This window comes from Oryza glaberrima, chromosome 7 (genome assembly GCF_000147395.1).
Source record: "Oryza glaberrima chromosome 7, OglaRS2, whole genome shotgun sequence".
NCBI classification, from domain to species: Eukaryota; Viridiplantae; Streptophyta; class Magnoliopsida; order Poales; family Poaceae; genus Oryza; species Oryza glaberrima.
In genome coordinates this window covers 9,024,426-9,049,515 of record NC_068332.1, presented here as the reverse complement: position 1 = coordinate 9,049,515, position 25,090 = coordinate 9,024,426, and the positions used below count along the sequence as shown (strand labels likewise).

The 25,090-nt window shown below is 34.9% G+C and overlaps 1 protein-coding gene across 5 annotated transcripts; it reads right to left on the bottom strand.

Annotated features, from left to right (window-relative positions):
- Positions 1–650: 650 nt before the first annotated feature.
- On the bottom strand, positions 651–22,982 carry LOC127778933 (uncharacterized). Of its 5 annotated transcripts, none has more exons than XM_052305580.1 (12): positions 22,933–22,971; positions 18,925–18,963; positions 18,199–18,329; positions 10,602–10,746; positions 10,386–10,513; positions 9,922–9,993; positions 9,715–9,829; positions 9,535–9,638; positions 9,410–9,451; positions 8,951–9,163; positions 5,856–5,945; positions 651–869 (listed from the first exon to the last, which is right to left on the bottom strand). In XM_052305580.1, exons 3-11 carry the CDS (start codon positions 18,316–18,318, stop codon positions 5,856–5,858), a joined length of 1,029 nt encoding a protein of 342 aa, XP_052161540.1. In that variant the 5' UTR covers positions 18,319–18,329; positions 18,925–18,963; positions 22,933–22,971; the 3' UTR covers positions 651–869. The 5 variants fall into 5 exon arrangements, with proteins under 5 accessions (XP_052161540.1, XP_052161539.1, XP_052161541.1 ...); XM_052305579.1 differs by having other exon boundaries at positions 18,925–19,063; positions 22,933–22,954; XM_052305581.1 differs by having other exon boundaries at positions 9,535–9,632; positions 18,925–19,063; positions 22,933–22,954.
- Between the last annotated feature and the right edge of the window lie 2,108 nt (positions 22,983–25,090).

The following is a 25,090-nucleotide window of genomic DNA, read 5'->3' as shown; positions in this document are numbered from 1 at the left end:
TATGAAATTTACACATAATTAATCTTGTTACTTTCAGAAGATCAGGAATCTATCTTCATCAACTTAGCAACTTGATGGCAGAATTCTGGTCACTAATCATTGTAGTTTGTTTGTTCTTTGCTAGTAGTCAATAGGGCAACATATCCTATGCATACAGGCCCTCACGTGTACACATGTGCACACCAACTAAAAAATGTCATCAAAAAATCTAGAAAAAATCATACACATACTTTCAATTGTATTACACCTAGGGTTAAAATCTTAACGTCAAATTCATTATATTTTAGCCGTAACAAAAAAAACAAAAAATCTGACAGTTTTAAGGTTGCAATTTTGTCAGAATTTTATCTTTTTTGTTATTCTCTATGTAGAATGAATTTGAAGATGCGACTTTGCACGTAGATGTAATACTATTGAAAGTATATGTATGAATTTTCCTAGAATTTTTTGTGATAATTTTTAGTTGGTGTACACGGTGTGTACATGTAAGGGCCTGTGTGCATAGGATACGCTCCCAGTCAATAGATCAGGGGATCTTTCTCAAAATAAAGCACTAGGATGCAAAAATTGATGACCGAATCAAAGTTCTGATGGATAGAGGCACATGCAAGCATATGAACAGAGAATAGCATGGTTGCATGGTGGATGAATTATTAGTACCAGAACAAATTACAGAGTAGCATCATATTTTATGTCCTTACAAGGATTGGTTATTCAATGATCAATTATTTACCGAGGAGCACATCTCGGTACTGACAAACCTAAGGCCACATCTGCACCTGAATGAAGCATTTCATGAGCTAATTCACAAATTCTACTTCTGTGATTTGCTCCCCTGAATGAAGCTTGAGGGCAACATCACCAACAACCTGCATACAAAGGCTGACTATTAGAAAACGGTAGCAGAAATCATCGACATTGTGTTTTATCGCAGGCGATTACTAAAACTTCTATACTACAACACGAACGGCCCCCATTCAGCATCAGATAGCTAGCAAAAGATTAAGAAACTGTTGCAACCTACAATAGTTTTTCCACGTCTCGCACGGCCCAGGTGAAAATAAAACGGCCCAAGTGTCCTATATATCCCACCAGCGCATTTATCTAAACTAACTCCCCCATCTATTTTGGGTGGGGGGGGGGGGGGGGATAAAAAGCACGTCCTCAGTTTGGGCTCGCTTTACTCGATTCGGCTTGCAAGCCAGTCCGAGCTTGTTGGCCTTACGAGCTGAATCGAGCTAAGCGAGCATAGGTGAGTCCAAGCCGAGCTCACAAGCCCAAGCTTTCCGGCCACCCCTAGCTTCCGCGTGTCGTTTTTCGCATAGCGCCGTCTCGTCTTGCTTGGGCCATGCCACCGCCACACCCTACCTGGAGCCGCATTGCCCCCAACCGCACCACCTCCAAGGTTCCAACTTCTCTTCGAGGTCTTGGATAGACATCGGCAATCTCAGATCCACCGCCACCACCTCGTCGTCGCCTAAACTACACCAATCGACTCTAACCCCGACATCGCTGGCTGTACGCCCTCCACACCTGGATCATGCTGAACCTGCCTCTGCGGCCTCATCGACATCGCCACATCAGCAAGACACCCCTTTAATCTGATGCTCGTCTCCTCGACCTCCACCGCGTTGTCTAGAATGAGCATCCCAGGTGCCAGTGATCTGTTGTGTACGATTCATACCATCTTATGTGTATTTGTAAGGGAACTTGCGATAGTGAATTGTTATGAAGTCAGCCAAGATTTGGTTTTCAGCATTCTGCATTTGGTGTACATCAAAGAAACACCATTTGATTTTGATTCCCAGCTTGTGTACAATTGTTGATACTGTTTCCCTCACAATGAAATGGTTACAGATTTGCTTCCGTTCTATGGTCAATGGCAGGCCTGTAATCGGAGCTGTAGAGGTCCTGACCCCAGTTTCTGATGATTTGGAGTATATCGCGTGATCTCAATCAATGATCTAAACCCTTATAATATATATATATATATAAGTAGGTATTACTTTTATCATGATTTCCTCGTGTGTCAAACATAATTAATAATTAACTAGGAAGGTAGCCCGCGCAGATGCGCGGGCAATTTATTTTATGTTTATATAAAAAAAATCTGAAAAAAAGTCATATATCATCATATTAACACAGTAGATTACCTCGTAACCTTTCCATAAAAGAAGGAAATATTTATACCGTGAATTTGATAAGGTAAATGATAGTGTCTATCATATTCAAACAAAAAATCACTTTGTTTTGGTTATATGTAAACTTACCTATCATCATCCTTTGCAAACATAATATGAGTTTTGATGTTTTTTTCTTTTATTATACATCTAATTCACTTACGCATGTTCATGGGTAATGTACAAAGAAATACTCTATATTGTCAGAATTATTTGTACTAATTGTTAACACAATTTATATGAGAACGGCATAATTAAAAGGGATAAAATATGATTCCATATGACGTTTTTTATTGTATGTATGTACGTAAGTTTTTTTTCCCGAATGGTAGTCTCTCGTATGTTCGTTCTTTTTCATGTTTTTTTGACAAATATTTCTCTCTCATAGGAGGTAGGGTGTGCGTATATGTATTCATAGGGTGGGTGTGCACACGTTTAAACTATCGCCTATGATTGCGTTTTATATCGTTAGTCAAAAAAATATTTTCAAGAAAATTGGCGAGGGTGACATGAAGCGGCACCATGGCAGCGTGGCTTCTTCGACAACCTCGCAAAGAGTGGTCGCTACATATATGTATAATTTGAGGAGAACCTTAGGGCTACAAAGAAAGAAATTGAAAACTACTAGACGTGGTGGACCATATACACACACTTCTTTTTTATTTTTGACATCTCGTATATGTACGTGCATATATACACGCACTTCTTTTTTTATTTTTGTCATCTCTTGTATATGTACGTGCATAGAGAGGGATTAGCTAATTTATAGAAGCAAGGGCTTATCTGAATAAATCTAATTTAATGGTTGAAAATAATGGATTCATCGGTTTAAGTGCAAATCGATGGGTAGATGTTTTGTTTTCTCCTTATATTTTTTCTTAAATTTCCTCCTATTTATTAGAGCATCACATGACATCTCACAAGTGTTTGTAGAAGTATAGGAACGCTATTGCTTAAACTCATAGTCTACTTGTAGTCAATTATTGTTTGTTGTGATTTTGTGTCATCCTCTACTTATCTATCATTTTTTTTATTAATGGGTTCTCACCAAGTATCATCATATATCTTTGGTGCTTGATGATGCACGTGCTTATTGGATGTCAACTAATTATTAAGTGCATTGTGTATGAATGTATCATAAACAATATAACTTGACGACGATTGTTGACACTGGTTCGTATATAGAACTTATCACATAGAATTTATCGGTGACATACGATTGATATATTATACTATTCTAGATTCACAAAGTATATTATACACTACATATTTAGTTTTAGTGCATTAGTAATAAATTTATGGTTAAGTTCTAAAGTGCTTATCGGAGTGGCTACTTCATTATTTATCATGACCATGTTTACCGAATTGTTAAACGGTGCATATTTTACAAAATATTTTTTATTATAGAAGTTTTTTAAAAATACAAATAAATCCATTTTCAAGCTTTTAATATTTAATACTCGATTAATCTTGTGCTAATGACTTGTGACTTTTCGTGTGCCCTGGATACGCTAAGTCAATGAGCTAGATCGAATGAAGGCTAAGTAGGAGAAAAAAGATATTGACGTGGTGTCAAATGAATATATTTGATCTTCAATTTTCTAATAATATATGAATAGAGTAAACACATAATACATAAAAAATATTTCTGATAAATTTATAACATCATTTTTCCATATCAGTATTTTTTACAAGAGAGAGTGAGTAATTTTTGAAATTCTACACACACTTGAAGTTGTTTTTATTTTGGAAAATGTAAGTCTAATTTAACTATCACATAATCTATACTTTCAATTTATTTATATTTTTTATGGGTGTTTCGATGACATGCGCCTAATTTGAATACAACTCGAAATAGCATATATTTTTACAACTCAAAGCATAGTTGATATTAGTTTAAATTATTAGTTTGGTTTTCCATCTAATCCAAATGATGAGAAGAAAAAAAATAAGGATGTGGGACGCGGTGTGTATACGCATTGTTCATAGGAATAGCTATGTACATACTCTAGGTAGGTACGTACTTTTCTTAAGAAGGAATACCTAATACCTACATGCATGTATTTTTGCCGGTCGTGCCAATACGACATGGGCCTTTTTACAAATAAATTTATTTTGTAGTTTTAAGATAGATCTAATAGTTGAAAATAATGGGTCCACCAAATTAAATGAAAACCGATTGGTTGGGATTCTTTCTTATTTTATACAATTTCTATGATTTATTAGAGTGCCACATGGTGGTCTATGAGTATTTATAGGGTACTATGTCCGGATTAGAAGCGTTTGTAGAAGTTTATCCTCTTGATTACATTTTCTCCCTTTTTCTCTTTATGAAAATATTTGCAACAATAATTTTTAAATAACCACAACCTTCTGAATTATATATTTATTTGTAACAATATATTTTAACTCATTATAATTTTTAACTTTTAAATCATACCTTCATTTTTTTATATATTTGGACCATTGTGTTATTTATGATAAAAATCACAATTAGAAGTCATACGTAAGTTATCTACTTCACTCATAAAATGTATATTCTTCCATGTTCTATTTACTATCCTATGCATGTATGTTCTTCCATGTTCCATTTACTATCCTATGCATGTCATTCAAACATATATGAAAAATTATAAAAGAAAAGTGACTATATATTATTTCTTCCAGTACCACTTCACTTGCATGTATAAATAAAGTCAGTCACTGTATATATTGTTAGATCAACTTTTTAAAGAATGCCCGCGTAGCTGAAAACATATATTTTCAAATCATCTATTTTTTATTGTACGTTTTTTTACCATATTTGTGAAGTAATAAGTTTTGTTTTTCTACTATAGAAAATACTATTTTAAAAAACCATCTGTTTTTTTTCTACGCATAAGTACATTTTTTTTTCTTGGTTTTGTCTACGCGTATGTACGTTCGTTTTTTTAAATAAACAGTACCTAAAGTTTCTATTTTTTTTAATTGTGCGTACGTACGTAGATTTTTCGGTATAAGCGGTTTCACTCGTATGGACATGATTTTCCGGTATATACGGCTTCAATGTACAATGTAGTACTTTTTTTGTTGGCTTTATAGCTGCACGTATGTTTGTTTTTTTTAAGCGAGCAGTATCGTATGGGTTTATATCCGATCGGAATATACTTTAATTTTTCTCGTAAAACTTTCTCATGTATAAAGCTTATACGTTATGGGTGTAGCAATGACTTTTCAAGTAGATCTAATCTAATGGTGTAAAATAATGGGTCCATCAATTTAAGTGAAACTCAACGGTTAGATTGAAAATTGCCATGTGGCGATTTAGGAGCGTTTGTAGGAACGCCACATGGCGGCTTAGGAGCATTTGTAGGGAGATTAATGGACTTTTAATATATAATAGATAGATAGATAGATAGATAATAGATAGATGTCTCCCCGCAAAAAAAAACACAATAATGTTTGCCTACAACATTTCATCTCATATACCCCGGCCATTAACTTTCAAATTCTAATCTTGTTTTGAATCCAATTACCTGCTACCAAATAGAGATAGTATTTAAGATATGGACAGTTGTTCTTTGCTGTTCTATCATCTGAAAGATGAATGTATTTGTGCCGCATTAGTATTCTGCTTCTCTTATGTCCACGTTCCCTTTTTTCAGTGTGATGAATTTATTAGCAGAGAATTCTTACTCAGGGATGGTTCCAAAGATGCCATTGGTCAAAGCAGATAATTTGATCCAAATAGAAAGCCAATAATCTGATCCAAAGAGAGAACTCTGGCTGCGGACAAATTAAGGTCTAATGAGAAAGTATAACATGTCAGTCGTACGTTCTGCTATTAACAAACTGCTCTGGAGGCTAAAAGTGCCACTTAAGGTCAAGATATTTCTTCTGTATCACTGTATGTGCGACCTGGAGTTGTCCTAACAAAACTGGCAAGGTAGTAAGAAATATTGTTTTTTTCATTAAAAATGAAACAGTTAAACATCTATTATGGATTTATAGTCTCTGATTGTCGTTTTTCTCACTCGGTTTGGTCTATTATCCATATCGCGTCAAACATTCCACCACCTTAAAATAACTAATTATTCTGGATACCAATTATTTGAGGTGGTTATAATTATCATCGAACGCTTATTATAGCCAAGAAACACAAACTCGTTCTAGTTGAATAAGTGAAGGAGAAATATAGAAACTTTTAGAAATGGAAAAAATATCTCAAAACATGTTAAGAAAGCATTTAATTTTAACATAATCATAAAATTTAAAGGTATTTTTGGAAGGGATTGGGTTGCTCTGGCTGGCAGAGTGGGTCGAGCTAGGGCAAGTGACCAACTCTGCCGTCGCGTCGCGGGCGCTCCACCTTTGGCTCAAGGTACTACCAATAGGATTACAAAGGTAGAAGCTTGTAGGGCCAATTCCCTACATGCCCATGTAATTTCACCCAATCCCTTCTACGCCCCTGAAATTTGTTTGATCTCTTATATACCCCTGAGTTTTTATTTTGATCCCTTACATACCCATTCCATTAGTTGACCATTAGTTTGACCGTTAGTTATTGTAGAAATTACTTTATTGTCCTTGGTATATTTTTAAAAGCTAGAAATGTCTTATGTGTAAATTATTTGAGTTGTGAAAACCAATAAGGAATAAATTACTAAATATTTGTTATGAATTTTTAAAAATAAAACATTATTTCATTAAAATAAAAAAGATTTATTGTAAAAAAAGTTCTGCATAAAATTTGAAAATTACTTTTCAACAAATATTTAGTGAAAAAAGATTTGTTGTGAAAAAATAAAGGGGATGTAACTAGTTTATCAAAAATTAGAAAACAAATTTAAAATTTTTAAATAAATTTCAGATCAAATTTGATGAATTTCATATATCTTCCCAAAAATTTAAACCTAAATAACATTTAGTTTTTGCTCTTAATTTTCCTGTGAAACTAATGTATGGATTTAATAATAATTTTTAAAAAATAAAAAAAATAGTAAGTTTTATTTTTTAAGTTGGGAATTAAATGATTATATTGCTTGTATTTTGTATAAGTTAATTTTTTCATATGAAAATTTATTGGGTAGGTATCACATATGTATAGGATGGGTAATATAGTCATTTTAAAATATTTAACGGTCAACTAATGATCAACTAACGGAGATGGGTATAGAGGAGATCAAAATGAAAACTCAGGGGTATATAAGGGATGATGTCAAATTCAGGGGTATTGAAGGGATTGAGTAAATTTTCAGGGGTATATAGGGAATTTTCTCAATCTTGTAACAACCCTTCCTCTAAAACCGCCACTACAACAAAAACCTTATATAGAGGCTCTTTTGTAGAGATAACTTTCAAAATGCCTCTAAGTTTTGATGTTATATAGTTTAGAGACACTTTCAAAATCGCCTAAAATATTTTTACTCTAGAGACACTTTAGAGACATTTTTATTATACTTTGTTAAATTTATCTTGTAGAGACATCTTTTCGGTACTTAAAAATTTGCCTCAAATGTAAAGGCATTTAAAATGATGTAAAGGCATTTTTCCAAATATTAATATACATCAAGTAATTAGATATAAGTAACACAAATTACATATTTACATGCAATTATATGAGGTTAAGATGGTTAGTGCATTGAAGATAAAGATGGTCAACTCAAGAGGTCATGAGTTCAAGGATTGGTAAGGAATAATTTATTTTTTGTTTTTTTTCATAGTGATTTGCTATAGTTGCCGCAACATATTAATGCCTTTACAAAGTGCCTCTATTTGCATAGAGACATATTATAAAATGCCTGTTAGTTTGTAGATACAATGCACCAAAAGGCACTTACGAGACACTCTTCAAAATGTCTCTATAACACTGTAAAGGCATTTTAAAAATATCTCTATAGTATTAGGAGAATGTCTTTCCAAAGTATATTTGATGTAGTGCGCGTAACCAGTCTATCCGACTGATGGACCCACTTACATATATCACCCCACTTACACTTTCGTTTCTCGCTTCGTGTAAAAGGATTAACTCAGGAATGATATGATTTTAGGGACAAGCACTTGTAAGTTGGTCCCACTCTTACTAAACTAACATTGTGTTATTAAACATGTGCACACAGCTCTCACGGGTCACACATGCTAAATTCTAATTGGGCCAGGATGTCACCCCTCCTCAAAGGACCTGATGTCTCCGTCGATCCAACTTACGCACATACCACACATGCATATAGGCAAATGTCCAGGAACACACTCCTTCTTAGTACACGTCCGTGTGTTCAGTGCCATCGCCATATGCCATGCCATGTGCCTCACACAGAGTTCACATGTGCCATGCTCCCTCCCTCCAAAACCATGTAGCCAACCCATCCTACAGACAGGCCCACTTACACATATCATCCCACTAATACTTTCATCCTCGCTTCGTATAAAAGGTTTTACCCGTGAGTGATAAGGTTGGAGGGACAAACACTTATAAGTTGGTTCCACTATTACTAAACTAGCTCTCAATGTGTTACTAAACATGCACACAAAACTCTCATGGGTCACACAGGCCAAATCCTAATTGGACCAGGATATTACAAAGCTTAAACTATGGAGGCAACGCTTTTAGGGATATATACTTTGCAGAAGAATGGCAAGTTGATATTAGTGCAAATCGTGTTGTGATATTCTTAAATAAGTCAAAACAATGTTAATATATTCTTAGCTATAGGTCAAAACAATATTAACCATAGAAGTAGAGAATTACATGAGTCAAGTGGCTATGGGCATTTCGAAGAATTAGTGCAAACCTTAGCTGCCGCCCTAAAAGAATATTCTGTGACTCCAGCGGTATGTGGTGTTATAATAACATTTGAGAACTTCAGAATTGGATCCTCTGGATCATATGGTTCTGTCCAAGCAACATCAATGCCTAACCCACCTAAATGGCCCGATTTCAGGTGATCAAACACAGCATCGTAGTCCAGTATGTGTCCTCTTGCAATATTGACCAGATATGATCCCTACAATAATATAACATTATCTTTTTGATCGAATATATTATAACATTATTATCCAACATCGTCGTAGTATACTGTTGCAGATTATCTTGTAAGAACAATATATATATGATAGAGCAAATTTACGCTAGAATAAATTATAGAACAATAACACTACTTTTGTAGGATCAATTACTCATTATGGAGAGCGAGATAAAACCTAAAAGTATTGTTACATGCACAAAAATGACATGAACAAAATGCATATACCTTTTTCATTGTGGAGAGGAACTTATGGTCCACAATCCCAACCTATAAATTTCATTATTTAGTAATGAAATTGAAGTAGAGGCTTTCTAACAGAAATAAAGAAATACACCAATAGAAGAACTAACTGTTTCGTTTGACAATAGCAAGCATGTTATAACTATGTCAGCTTCTCCAGTAAATTCATACATATCTTCTGGTCCACCTTTCTTATCGACCAATTCATCTATATCTGCACAGGCAATACGTTGGAAGAGGAGGAAAATAAGAAAAAAACTGGGAAAAGTAACTCAAATACTGCAGCTCACCACATGGCAATGTTTCAGCTGACCAATTTCGTTTGGTGGCAAGAATTTTTACTCCAAACGGTCTTATCCTCTTGGCAATTTCTACTCCAATAGCTCCAAATCCCAAGATAAGGACCTTTATAGTACAATAAATACAAATTACAATACAAATGAAATGCTCTCCATGTAAAGTGAAAGAAACAAGTAACTCATACACAAAAGGCATACTCTTTTTCCAAATATTGTATCTCCAACTGGACTGCCCAGGTCCTTACGTTTCACAGCAGTATCCATCATCTTCTGCTTTGTATAACACATCCAAAATATGTCCAGCTCATTAAAAATGACAGCCATACATTATATATATACAACTAAAACAAGCAAGTTAGCTGCCAAATGGTTAAAGATAGGAAGGTGACCTATATCATAAAGAACAAAATAAATGTCCTGCATACATACGAACTGATAAACAAGAAAGCAAGGTTTAAAAGAGTCATCGTTGGTGTACGATGGATGCCACTGGATCGTCCATCGTTCATAAAGAAATCAAGATATATAGATAACCATGCTTCCTAGTTTGAGATGTCTAAATATTGTGTTTGTACAAACTAGTACACATGCTTTAGAAAAAAAGATAAAACATAAAGATCACTTCCAAATGGTCAAAAGTTGATCTATTTATTAAAACATACTTGCTTCCGTAGGATACCCAGAGTAAGATAGATAGCCATTTCTGCACAAGACACCGCATTTCCTGTTGTACTGCCATTTATCCGTGCAACTTTAATTTTGTGTTCTGTAGCAGCATTTACATCGATACCTGCAAACCATTGTATGCTCAGTATAAGAGTAGCTAGTTATGCCACTACATTTTCAAAATGGCAAGATAAACCTAGACTCATAATCACCTTCTATTCCAACACCATATTGCATAATGACCTTCATCTGACTTGCCTTGGCAATGATATCTGAGTCTATAAGTCGATTTTTCACTATACATAAGTGGTAATTTTGAATAACATCAGGTACCTCCTCTAGACCTACTTCATCAACCTGAAAAGTGCATTCCAATGTGATGAGATATAAACCCATAGATGCACATTGTCACATGCATGTGACTTCGATTGAGTTCATATGCCCAAGAAAATATGTACAAACTAATTGTCATCAAACAACTTAGCATATCAGTATCTAAATTTTGTTCACAATAATTCAAATGGAAGTTTGCTAATTGAGTGAACAACATATATACCAGAATTTTGAGTAATATATTGAGCTCGTACAAATTTATTGGATAAGTAAAAAACATGTCTTTGTAGATAAACTGCACAATAGACAAAAGTTTTGGTACTAAGAATGTCAAAAACTGGAGATTTTGAATGTTGTAATGGTGAGGAAAAAAGTTGGAATTTTAGAGCCCCAATAATTATTTCATCAGTTTGCTTCCGTAGTTGAATGTAATATGTTCACATCCGCATGTAAATTATAAAAGTGGAGCTGAACAGTACTAAAAAAATGTTTTCTTCCAGCCGATTGAATCAGAATTTTGCATGCGGTTGGCCGTCTCGTCTGCACCTAGGACAGGTGTCTACAAAAATCACCATTTTTCCATGCAGATAGCGCAACCGCATGTGAAAACGGGATTTTTGCATGCGGTCACATATGCTGACCGCACGTGAAAATAGTTTCAGCGGAAAAAAATGGTCCGAAACGCTAGCATCTTGATTCTCCCGAAGCCCTAGCCATTACCGCAGTCGTCGCTAGAGCAGCCGCCACCGCCGCCGTCGTTGCCGTCACTGTCACCACCGTTGTGTCAACGTTGCAACCGCCACCGTCGCCATCATCGCCTCACCGCCACCGATCCGTTGCTCCTGAGGGCGGGGGTAGCGGATCCACCAGCCGGCCACCCACCCCCGCCGACTGAGCCTGCCATTACTGTTCTCGCGGAAGGGGGTAGCAGATCCGCCCACCGGCCACCTGCCCCCACCGCCTGATCCCGTTGCCATGGCTCCTGAGGGCAAAGGTGGCGGATCCACGTTTTCGCTGTCGCTCCCAATGGTGGAGGCAGCGGATCCGCCTACCGGTTTGACCAACGTAGGAGATCTTTGATGATTGGTGGAGTCGGGCTAATAGTTTAGTGCAATGGGTCATCAGGAAAGGCTTAAATAGTCTGATCATTCTTGAGATAAGGGGCTACCGCTGATTTTGATCCTAGCTAAGGCTGAATTTGAAAGTGATTTTGGAGTGGGATTTTTCGTGGCTCTCGAAACGAGATAAGCTGTAAGCAAGTGATTAATGGAGTACTAATTATTATAAATTTGGCAAATATGTTTATTTGATTTTTGAAAAAAAAAACTTCTATGTAAAAAGATTTTGTAAAATCCGCACCGTTTATCAGTTTGAGAAGCATGCTAAGGAAAATGGAGTAAGTTGCTACACCCCTAACTCGCTACCAGTGGGGCTAAGAAGGCTTAAGAGTTAGGATGTTGTGAGGGTCTTGATGGAGTAACTTGTTTGCTATCTTTTGTTCTGTTTCGTATGCTTTGTTCAAGTGTTGTTTCTTCGTAATTGCATCTCGGACGTCTCTCTTCTTCTATTAATTAGGTGAAAACCCGCGTGTTGCCGTGGGAGTTTTAGTGTGACAGCAATAAGTAGAAATAATGTATAAGATAGTTAGAAGATATAAGCTTACATAAGTTGATATGGTTTATGGTAATTTAAATATATAGAATGATGATCCAAATGTACAAGTAAGGTGATGCGGTTTTATAAGAGAAGATGAGGAAGATAATTTGGACCATAGATGAATTATCTAAGGGCAAAAAACAATTGAGGTGGTATGGCTTAACGAGAGAAGAAAGCGAGAAAGATAATTTGGACCTAGATTAATCATCTATGAGCTAAAAACAATTGATGTGATATAACATTAATTAAGTGAGGATGAACTATATTGGTATATAGCATATTATAAAAAATGGTGGAAATATATATTTAAATATTATTTGAATTACGTGGGATGATGATTGACCATGCTTGCATTTTAAAACTCTAAAATTTATCTATCTATCTATTATATACTAAAAGTCCATTAAACTTCCTACAAACGCTCTTAAGCCGCCACGTGGCACTCCTACAAACGCTCTTAAGCCGCCACGTGGCACTCCTACAAACGCTCTTAAGCCACCACGTGGCACTATCTAATCTCACCGTCGATTTTCACTTAAATTGGTAGACCCGTTATTTTACACCATTAGATTAGATCTATTATTAAAAAATAATAACTTCCTCATATATTATATAACATAGAAACGGTACTGTTCAGCCATAGAGTTTATATACGATACAGAACGTTACGTACGTATTGAAAATAAAACAATAAAACTTTCCCAATGTTACGGTATTTATTTAAAATATGATTTTCTACAGTATAAAGATAAAATATATTTACTTCACAAATATAAATATATTTAGTAAAATTAAGATCTATTATAAATATCCAATCAATGTTCTTTAAAACATCTTATAAATCTATCTACTATCTATCAACTATATACATACTAAAAGTACGTTAAACATACGACGAATGCTTTTACGCCGCTACGTGTCTCTCTAATAAATTAGAGAAATCCTAGAAATTTATTTATATACTAAAAGTGCATTAAACATCCTGCAAAAACTATTACGCCGTCATGCCGTGCTATAATAAATTAGAGAAATCCTAGAAATTCAGAGAAAAAAGAAAAGCATATGAATATTTTTACTTAAATTGGAGGACCCGTTATTTTAAATATTAGTTTAGATCTATTAAAAATCCCATGCTGCTAATCTCTATCTGGAAAAAAAAACATAATGTGCGTACGTCGTACGATCGTCTCCATCCTAAAAAAATAAAACTTAAATAACTACACCATATAATAAAACAGATAAAGCCAAATAAATAAAAGAAAACATGCACACGTACATAGAATCGGAAAGAAATACTAATCGTGAAAAATCACACTGATGTGTTGTCAACATCCTTTAAACTATTATTTTATTAAAAATAACACTACACAGATATGCACATTAAACATAATCTCTGATAGATAAAATGTCAAAGCAACCGTCTGACAAAACCTAACATTGTGTTTTAAGTACATCTGTTTTGGGTTATTTAATTTTGGAGATCAGATTCTCAAAATATTTGGATTTGTTCAAAACTTTTTTATTCTTATTTGATGAGTGAGAAGCACATATAATAGATAGATGAGAAAAATTAAATTAAATTTTAGACAGTGGTTTTGCGATAATAAAACTACAGAATTTAGCTTTGGTTTTTAGGTGGATCATTTTATGTTTATTTTGGGTGACATTGAGATTTTAAGTATCTGAAAATTTTTTTTATTGCTATTTGAGGAGAGAGAAGCATACATCATAGATAGATGTAAATAAACAAATAAACAAATAAGAATTAGGCAGTTATTTTGCTACAATACAATCCTTAATTCATCATGAGAATTATGATTATCCATGTATGGTTTTTCTTTGCCAAGCAGTATTGGCAAACATGAACAATCCAGTAAAACACGTATAAAACTATAAATTCTATATACTGAGTATAATTGATGGACGAATGTTATACACCTCTAAACCCAATTTTGTCAATTCTTTACCTCAAATCAACTCAAAACTTAAAAATAATACTGTTTTCGCCACCTCTTCCTTTCTGTATATATCTGTCCTTTAATGTTGGGTGTATTACTTGCTATGCCATCATAAATATTGTAGAGACATGTAGAGACATGTAAATTGTTGAGTTAAGGTGGTGTCCTAAAAGGCCACCATAACCAATATAACTAAAATGACATACTTACCAATGCAATCATTTGTGAGTGTGCCAATAGTGAATTGAGTGTTAAAATTGTACTTTAAGATGGTCTTTAGGGGCACGGTTACATCGATGCGAGACCCGTGTTTCAAGGCATTATGTAAGAAAGCCTTGGTTGGCTGCTACGGTCGACTTCATCTGTTAGAAAATCATTCATGAATATTTTTAACGGTGTTATCGTATTATCTGGTAGATATGATATTTTTAGACAATTTATACATAGATGTGTAAATAAGTTATGCACACTGGGTTATGCAGTGTAGATGATATTTTTAGTGTATAAATAATGTATCATTTATTTTAGTGGTACAAATACAGTTTCTTTTATTAAAAGTGCACCTAACTTTCAAAAACAATGATAATAAGTAGTGGTGACAAAAGACGAGTTTATATATGACCAGGACAAAGGGATTTTTACTTAAATCTAATAGACATTCTATCACATTTAGTAATCTATACCATCTATTTTACGGCAAATATATTTGTTTTTTTTATTTAGGGTAATCTACCTTCCCTTACAGGATATATGTATTAATGTATATACTAAGATATGATTTATTTTAGCATTCTTTTTCTTGAACAACAAATAAGATGCCCGTGCATATGTGGGGGTTTCCTTTCCGATTTATATTCTGAAAATATCCTCCATTTTATATTTTGTCCTTACATTGTTTGAAACATAGCCTATGATACATGCATGTGCGCGCGAATGCGTGGGCTACCTTCCTAGTTATATACTAAAAGTCCATTAAACTTCCTATAAACGCTCTCGAACCGTCAAGTGGCACCCTATAAATACTCTCAAGTCGCCAAGTGGAACCATAATAAATAAGAGAAATCTAACTATATATTTTTACTTAAATTGGTGGACCCATTGTTTTGGATGGTTAGATCTATTTTGTAAAGAAAATAGAACATCCGGAACCAACATACGGAACCAATGTACGTATGTACTGTAAGTACTTCCCTTTTGTCATTCCATATTTTCATTTATGTGTTATTTTCTATTTAATGAGAAAATAAAATCAAAATTACTTTTACAGGTAAAAAAATCACAAATAGACCAATTATTATTAAATTAGAGAAATTACTAGAAAATCTTAAAAAATACAAAGCAACAGACCATCGATTTCTACTTAAATTAATGGATTTAGGTTGTTATATATTTTTAATAAAAAAAAACCCAAACCTCTCTCCCTCCCTCCCCACCCCCATGCAGCGTTAAAATCCACTATATGACATATTTAAATTAAAGAAAATCTTAGAAATTTCAAAAAAAAAGACAATTATATCTAAATATTCATTAAACATCCTACAAATACTCTTAAGCCACCAAGTGGTACCTTATAAACGCTCCTAAGTTGCCAAGTGGCATTCTAATCCAACCATCGATTTTTATTAAAATCGGTGGATCCATTACTTTTATATTAGAAGGTTAGATATTTTTTTATAAAAAAAGCACACATTCGGAATCTCCCGTCACGTACGTACCAACTAGGTATGTTCATGAGAAATTAAAATCAAAATTATTTTTACATTAAAAAAACCACAAAGAGACCTCCACCTATTAGGTCTAGCACCTCTCGCTCTGCATCTTTAAATATCCTACGAATGTTTCTAAACTGCAACATGGTGCTATTAAATTAAAGAAAATACTAGAAAATCTTAAAAACAACAAAACATTCGGCTATCGATTTGTTAGTTTTATAATAAGAAAAAACCCAAACTCTCTCGCTCCCTCCCCATCCCCGTGCGGTGTTAAAATCCACTAATTATTTGATAAATACCTCTATGACATTCTTAAATTAGAGAAAAATCTTAGAAATGTTGGAAAAAAACACCCAATCATTAGATATGACATAAATCGATGAATTAATTGACACACCCTAAACCTTCTTCCCTCCCTCCTTTGCGGCATACGGTGTTAAAAGTCCATTACACATTTTATAAATGTTGTTAAGATGTTATGTCATTCTCTTAAATCAAAGAAAATCCTAATAAAATTCTGACAAGAAAATAAAACATCTGACCATCGGTTTCGACATAAACATCTGACCCATTATTTTAGGTTGTTAGATTAATCATTTTGAAAAAATCCCAATCCTCTCTCCCTCCCTACCCATGTACATCGCGTGCCATTCTTTTTTCTCTGTTTTTTATCTCATTGACAATTAAAATTAAAATTATCTATATAGGCAAAAAACATATATGTACCTCCATTTATTACTTATATCCCGTTAGACATTTAACGACTTTCTACCAACTTAATTAATTTCTCTTGACATGCCTATACAAATTGACCTTGGTACTTTTAAAATGATGTTTTTAGGACATAAGTTAATATTTTTAAAAAAGATGATCATAGCGTCCGAATTACACATATGATCTAGCAAGTCACTAATCATAGTAGGTATTCATCTAGCAATATAGACAATAAGGTGAAAATAAAGGTGTGGTTGGTAAAACATCATACCGATAAGCATGTGAGTTGTACCTAAGGATCTTAATGCTTTAGCAATAAATCAAGTCAGTTCCAGATAGGAATTAATGACCATGTCCTTTATTTTTTATTAAACTTGCTACAATACATTGTAAAGTCTTGACATAGAACAATGTAGAAGCATGTATTTGTTATAAGACAATACACTTTAGTGATGATTCGTCGCTAAATACATTATGACCATTAGTTCAATATTTCAGGAAAGAAAATTTAGAACGTATGCCTTTACCCCATGCTAGGTTACATGTTCTTATATTTCCGTCCCGAATTGCAAAGATTAAATCATTTCAAAGATGATTCAGAGAATGACACTATCCAAAAGAAAAAAAATAAAAATGGACATGAAATTGAAAATTGAACACATGTTGCTGGATTTAAAACCAATACTTCATAGAAAAATTCAAACATTTTACAAGGACTGTTATAATGAAAAAATATATATAATTTTAAAATACAACAAAAAATGATATTATTGGATTTCTTTTTGTAAGATATCCTTCTGGCAAGTTAAAATACCATAAATTTTCTCATAGGAACTACCTCCATTGTTTCAACACAATATTTTCTCATATAATTCAAAACTGCATGATATTTTACTTTAGAATTTATATGTTGCAAGGGTAATTATAAAAATATAATCAGCTTTCAACACACACAAAATAAGTTTAATTTTAGTTTAGAACAAAATACATGATATTTTAATAAAAATCCACCCGCACTTAAATATTTATAATAAAATTTCACTCACATTATACAATAAGGTGCCCGCGCAAGTGCGCGGGCTACCTTTCTAGTTTAATAAATAATAGAATTACAGATAATATAATATGTTGGCATGATGTTTAAGATTTAATAATTGTTAGTGGATGATGACGTGCAATCTTTACATGTTGAGCTTTAGAATTTAGTGGGTTGTAATTTTGTAGTAAGATAGGATGTAATAATATATAACTCTTATGCATGTGTGTGCCGGAAAAAAAATATAAGGAAGAAGAAACCTATATCATAATAGCCTTGCATTATGAGTTGAAAAGTTCTAAACCAGTTATAAAGCCTTTTAGTCCACACTAATCTAACTTTGATGTTTCAGCTAATTCACTTCTCATCAAACATAAGCTATGTAAAAAGTGCAACTAGCCTGAATAAATGGATAGCTCTCCAAATAATCCTTGGTGTAGATAGTAGCAGCAGGCCAATAGGGTCCACAGAATAAAACCCGTGTAATATCACCAGAGCCATTCTGAATTGAGTCGGCCATGTTTGAAAAACCTGCGATCGAAAGAGAAGACAATATTTTAAAATTTACAATATGCAAAAATGAACGGATAGAAACAAACAAAGCCAAAAATAAGATGGAAGCGGCAGTGGTGAAAAACACCAAAACCAAGATAATAATTGAACCAAGTTACTGACAGTACCCAATGTCTGATTGATCTCCTGAGAAGCAAAAAATCTAAAAATTCCACATGATTTTTTATGGGAGCCAAGATTCCCATATCTTTAGTCAATTCGATCACTTATTTACAACTTCTTTTGATCTGATTCAAACCTGGCCGTTTGTTCATTGCGATGCAATACTTCAAACTACTCTGCGCTGACTAATCATTGATGACCTCAATCAAATACAAATCACTTCAGAGATCAAGAAACTGTCAAGAGTAACTGAAATATCCAGACTACACAACTACACACGTTGTTTGCCAGATCAGATGAATTTCGCAACTCGGAAAAACTGAGAACTTTTACAGTACAATATACTACCAGTATATACTGGCAGTATATAAAAAGGCATATTAGGAATTTGATAGAAAATAAAACAACACTTTAGTAATTTTTGGTTCAAATTGAATTTAATTGAGAGTACCTGGTCCTGGATCTTATCGTGCACTAGGGGAGGAGCATCCTGAGCGCCATTTGATGACAAAGCACGTGACGATAGCACGATTTGATGATAAAATAACGAAGAAAAGACAAAATTACCCTTTCAAACTTTATACTGCAATCTAATTAAATAAAAAATTAAATCAATCTACACCGTTAGATCATATATACTTGCAGTATATACTAGCAGTATACTGTCCCGTAAAAATCCTCAAGCTGAAGGGATAATTACTCATTTGAACCTGTTTCAAAACCTTACTATCAATTTAATCTTAATTTTTTTAGTTTATTTATTTTAACCTTATTTTTCAAAATCGAAGGGGCACCTTATTTTCACCATACCGTTAGGGCTTTATTTCATCTAGGTCAAAATAATAAGAATGCCACAACGCACCACGCACGGACCTGTGCCGAGACGGGGACGCGTGGTGGCGCGTGGATGGCCGCATGATGCATCGTACGGCCACTTGCGGACGTCATCGTCGTCGTGCGGCTCACATCGCAGGAGGCAGCCCCACTCATCGTCATCTGCTCCCGGCGCGGTCGAAGTGACAGGTGGACGCGACGGCGACGTTGTAGGCGCAGGTGACCTGCCTCGTTGGTGTCAAGCGTGCTCTCCTAGGACACCCGGTCCCGGATCTCCTTGGACAGTGACCAGCTGCTCACATTCCAGTGGAACCCCACATGTTTTTTGGCCGCCGGCTTCAGAGTTTTTTTTATCTGATCTCTATCTCTCTAGTTCAGAATTCTTTTGGTGAAGAGAGCAGTTCAAGCTAGTGGATTTAGGATTTAGTTCATGTTCTGAGATTTTCTAGTTGAACTTAGCAATTGTACTGATATCTGAAAAGAGATGATTCTTGTTCTATTGGAAAGCTCTCTGAATTTTGGTTGAATATACCGGTCCAGATTTTCGTTCCACTATACCTCTTTGCTCTCCCGGCCCTCTTTCTAATGAGAAGGGCATAAATTGTATTTTTCTATAAGTTAGCTCTATTATACTGCTTTTATGTAATAGAGTCAGATCAAATTCAATTTTGAAAAAAAAAAAGATCAAATAAGCAAACTTTAAAAAAACAAGGAAGGTAGTCCGCGCATTCGTGCGGGCATGTGTCGTACGCTGAGTTTGAGATAAGTATAAGAGTGAAATATTAAATGGAGAACATCTGCCATGATTTGTCCATCAATTATTTTCATCGGCATTAATTGCTTAATAAGTTTCTAACCTATTAGTTTTATAGTATATCATATTTAAGTAATATCTATAAGTAATTATTTATAGTCTTCTTTATCATTCGAAAATAAGGTAGTCTTATTTTTCTTTAGAAAACATGTCAATGAAAGTAAAATAAGGTATTTCTAATTGCATATTTATTATAATAGTTCATTAAAGGATGAATTGGATGTGATATGAAGCTCCACTAAATGTATGGGTTTATATAGGCTAATATGAGTGATGTAGTTTGAGAGGTGATCCATGTATGAATATTTCATGTAGGGTGGGTGGTAGGCTATATGCAACCTAACATGAATACGATAATGACGAAATATAATTGCGCAGTAATATTTTGGAAATGTCATGTACCATGAATACATGCTTATTTTTATATAAGATAGATCTAATGGTTATAACTAATAGTTTACCGGTTTAAAAGACATAGAAGTATCCCAATAATGTAGCTTAAAAATTATGGTTATTTTAATATCTAGCGCTATTGTGAAGTGAGCGCAGCTCAATTGGTTAGATTTCTTGTGGTGGAACTTGCCCACCTGGTTCAAGTCCTAGACTTGACACAGGTGCTCGCATTTATGGCCAATTATTCTTTTAGTGGTAGGTGACGTACCCATCGACAGCGAGACGCCTGTGGTGACATCGGCAATCTCAAAATATGTCGACTCAATCTTTTGGAGGAACTCAAAGGTGCAGGGGGTGCGCGAGCTGTGTTTCTAAACAAAAAATCCAATATTGTTGATTGTTTTTGTTTTAGTTTAATAGCTAAGAAATAGCGAGGAGACAACAAAACTTATTTGCTTTTTTCTTAAAAACATATGGATTAGTGAACAATATATATGATCCAAAGTAATGATTTTTTTTAATAATGTAGTTAACTTGATTCTTTAATTTTAAATTTTATAGTAAATAATCTAATATATCTCCTACTTAGGCTACATTCAATCTCATTGGTTGAGCTTATGCATGGCATAAAAAACTATGTAGGTCATCAACACAAGATTAATTAAGTATTAAATATTACAAACATGAAAATAGATTTTTTTTAAAAAAATGTATAGAAAGTATTTGCAAAACACGTACAGTTTAATAGTTTAGAGAGCACGCTCAAGATAAATGAGGGAGAGCCAATTTGATAAGTACTTAGAACTCAACATTAAATTTATTACTTATGTACTTAAAAAATATGTACAAATCAAAAGCGTAGATTGAGTCATTAACGGCTAAAATCCTGACTGTGTTTTGCGAGAAAAATTACGACATATTTTTAAACAATACATTTTTTATTTGTGTTTCTGACAATATGTCCCGAGTAATATTTTAATTACTCATTATTTCATCTTAAACTATCAATGTAGGCCCATTGATGCAACTAAAAGTTATCTATACCCAATAATTGTAGTGTGAAATGATACATTTATTTGATATTTTATATTATATTATAGATCTAATTTTAGGTGGGCGTTTTATGAAGTAATATATTTTTCTTATACTACCACCTTCACTAAATATTTGGCGTTGATCATCATAAAGAAAATAAAAAAATCAAGAGAAAGTATAATATAAAATCTAGTTTAAATCGTTGTTTTCTTTCGGTAGTTTCACTAGATATTTAACATTGGCCGTCATAAAATAATACAAAGAAAGTGAAAATCCAGTTTAAAAAGCAATTTTTTTCCAGTAGTACTTAGTATATATGCAGTATGTTTTTGTTTTTTTTTTTGCTGTATATCATTTATTCCTTTCTCGTTTGTGGTTGTTCACTCGTCCGTACGTAAGCCTTGTTGGCTTATTATTCCGACCTATATTCTTTAGGTAAGTATTACACCTAAATTAGGAGGGATGTGGCTCGGCCCACCAGCCATCGGGCCGGCACGGCCCGATCGGCACTTCATGCCGGGCCGTGCCGGCCATGGGCTGCACCTCCCGCCCAGGCACGGCCCATCAGCTGTCGGGCCATGCCGTGCCGGCCCGAAGGCACAAGTGGCCCATCGGGCCTTTTTTAAAATAAGTCTATTTTTCATCCCTCCTCTTTGGGCTGTTACATATGTATAGCTAAAATAAGTCTATTCATCGTCCCTCCTCTTTGGGCTGTTACATATGTATAGCTAAAATAAGTCTTTTCCATCCCTCCTCTTTGGGTTGACATATGTATAGCTAAAGTAAGTCTATTTTCCATCCCTCCTCTTTGGGCTGACATATGTATAGATAAAATAAGTCTATTTTACATCCCTATTCTTTCGTCCATGGCATATAATATGTCAATTTTTACTCCCCTATTTTTTTTATCGAGTCTGGCTGCAGGCCCAACGTGCCGGTGGAGGGTCCCAGTCATGGGCCTGACCTCCGTTGGGCCGTGCCGTGCTTGGGCTGGGCCAGAATGCCGTGCCATGGGCCGGGCCATCGGGCCTCGGGCCTTTTGGCCTCTATAGGATAGATTACTATTTATAATGGATCTAATCGAACGGTGTAAACTAATGGGTTCACCAACTTAAATGAAAATTGAGGACTAGATTTTTTTTTTTCAGAATTTCTAGGATTTTCTCTATTTTATTAGAACGCCATGTGGCAGCTTGAGAGCGTTTTTAGAGCGCCATGTGGCGGCATGAGAGCGTTTGTAGAAAGTTTAATGGACTTTTAGTATATAATAGATAGATAATAGATAGTCACGGTAGTTAGGCTTTAAAATATGATCAAAAGCGCAATTACAACACTTATATAACTATCGACCGACGTGACGACAGTAGGAGGAGACGGGCATACCTCGTGGAAGGCCGGAGCCACGGGGAACGTGGCGAGGCAGAAGCGGTGCAAGAGTGGTGGCGAGTCTGGTTCTGGCTATTTATGGGGAGGAAGGGTAGTGGACCTGGAGTAGTCTTGGACAACGTGCTTGTATTATGCTGAGAGGTATCAGTTCAAAAGATATGCTTGTGTTGGTATCGATTGAAAAACTTATGCTTGCATTTGTGCCGATTGGCATCGATTCAAAGGTTGATCAAGTTGTGCTTGTAATTTCGTGGAACACGAGATCCACTTCTTAGCACACTGATTTTGCTGGATTCGATATACACACCGGATTTGGTAGTGAACATAATAGCAACATGGATGCACACACCCTTCGCTTCTCTCTTTAATTTGTATCATGAACACCGAAGAATGAATGGATACCGATGAGCTCTCTGCGAAACAACCGCACAAACTAGGAGTAGATGGTAAACACTCGACTAAATACAGTGCTTCTGCATCTTCCAAACACAAAGCAAATCAATGTACTCCCTCCGTCTCATAATATAAGGGATTTTGAGTTTTTCTTACAACGTTTGACCACTCGTCTTATTCAAAAAATTTTGAAATTATTATTTATTTTATTTGTAACTTACTTTATTATCTATAATATTTTAAGCATAACTTTTTATTTTTTATATTCGTAAAAAAAATTTGAATAAGACGAGTGGTCAAACGTTGCAAGAAAAACTTAAAATCCCTTATATTATGGGACGGAGGGAGTAGCTACTGAGGAAGCTAAGCCATTGTTTGCTGCTGCCACCGGAGAGAGCATTAATTGCTCGTCACCGCAATACGAGGCAGTTCCTGCTGCACCGCTGACGAAGGAGGAAGCCGCTCGCTGTTGCTGTCACACCTGCGTACGAAGGCTCCCACCGTTTGCCCTATTTATATAAAGGATAAGCCAAATTTTAAATTTTTAAATTTAATTTTAAGATTGAGTTTAAGATATTTTTTCAACACAGTTTCTTTTTCAGTATTAGCTTTAAGGCATAAAGAATACATATATAAAAGTTACTTACAAATTTATTTTTATTCCCAAATAAGCCGTCTTGGCTTATTAGGGAAAAAGCTAACCGATGGGGCTTGAAGGGCGCGGTGTTCCTTTAACTGTGCACCATAGTAGGCAATAGTATAGTTGAAATCTAACTGCTTTTTCTTTTTTTTTGGGTATTTTTGTAAATGATGATATAATCAATAATTTCGAAAATTACATACCATGCCATTGAGAATAATTTAGTCCATATGTAACACTACCAACTTTTTTTTGTTGTGTATCGGGCTACTTAAATATTAAACACATTTAGGAAATGAGATAATTTAGAGTAGCTACCGGGAAAGACTAGTTCAATCCATCTAATGTACCAAAAATACAACGTTTTTCAGGATAAGCGAATACAAGTGGTACACTAGTAACACTAGTACTAGAGAACTAAGCTTCTCATAATCTAATCTAAATATGGATATATGTAGTCCGCCGGAGCTCGGACACCGCCTAATCAAGGCCGCCTACAGCTTTGGGGTGATCAGATCTAGCCACCATGAGCTCGACAATCGTGGCCGCAAACGGCATTCTGGCCGGCCCATTTATACTTTCTACACCGGAGCAAATCTTTCATTTATATGTATACCCTGCTCTCTTTTTCACACGGTCACTGCAACCTTTCAGCTTCCTCCATTGGGTTTAGGTATACGAGAGTTAGAGCATAACAATTAAAACCACCAAACCAGATGATTGCACACCCCACTTGGTAGTGTAATTTTGACAGTACACCAAAATTTTAGACTGAGCTCGACCTATCGGAAATGGGTGGCATCAGGAAACATTTTCACCCGCCTTGTCTTTCATCCTGTGTATATTGGTACAGGTTTAGTACGATTGCTTGGGACGAACCAACCATGGCCGCACGAGAGATACACAATTCGTGAGTCACGGCTAGAAAAACCATCTTTTCACATGATGGCATATTTTTTTAGATGGATAGGCCTCTCGGATCTAATTGGCCCGCCTACGAAAATAACAATGGGGCAAGATTATTATCTGCCTGCGAAAGATTTTCGCAGCAAAATACCTTTATGTTTTGAAGGCAGACCTAAGAGATTTACCTGCAAAAATACCTTTATTTTTTAATGCGGA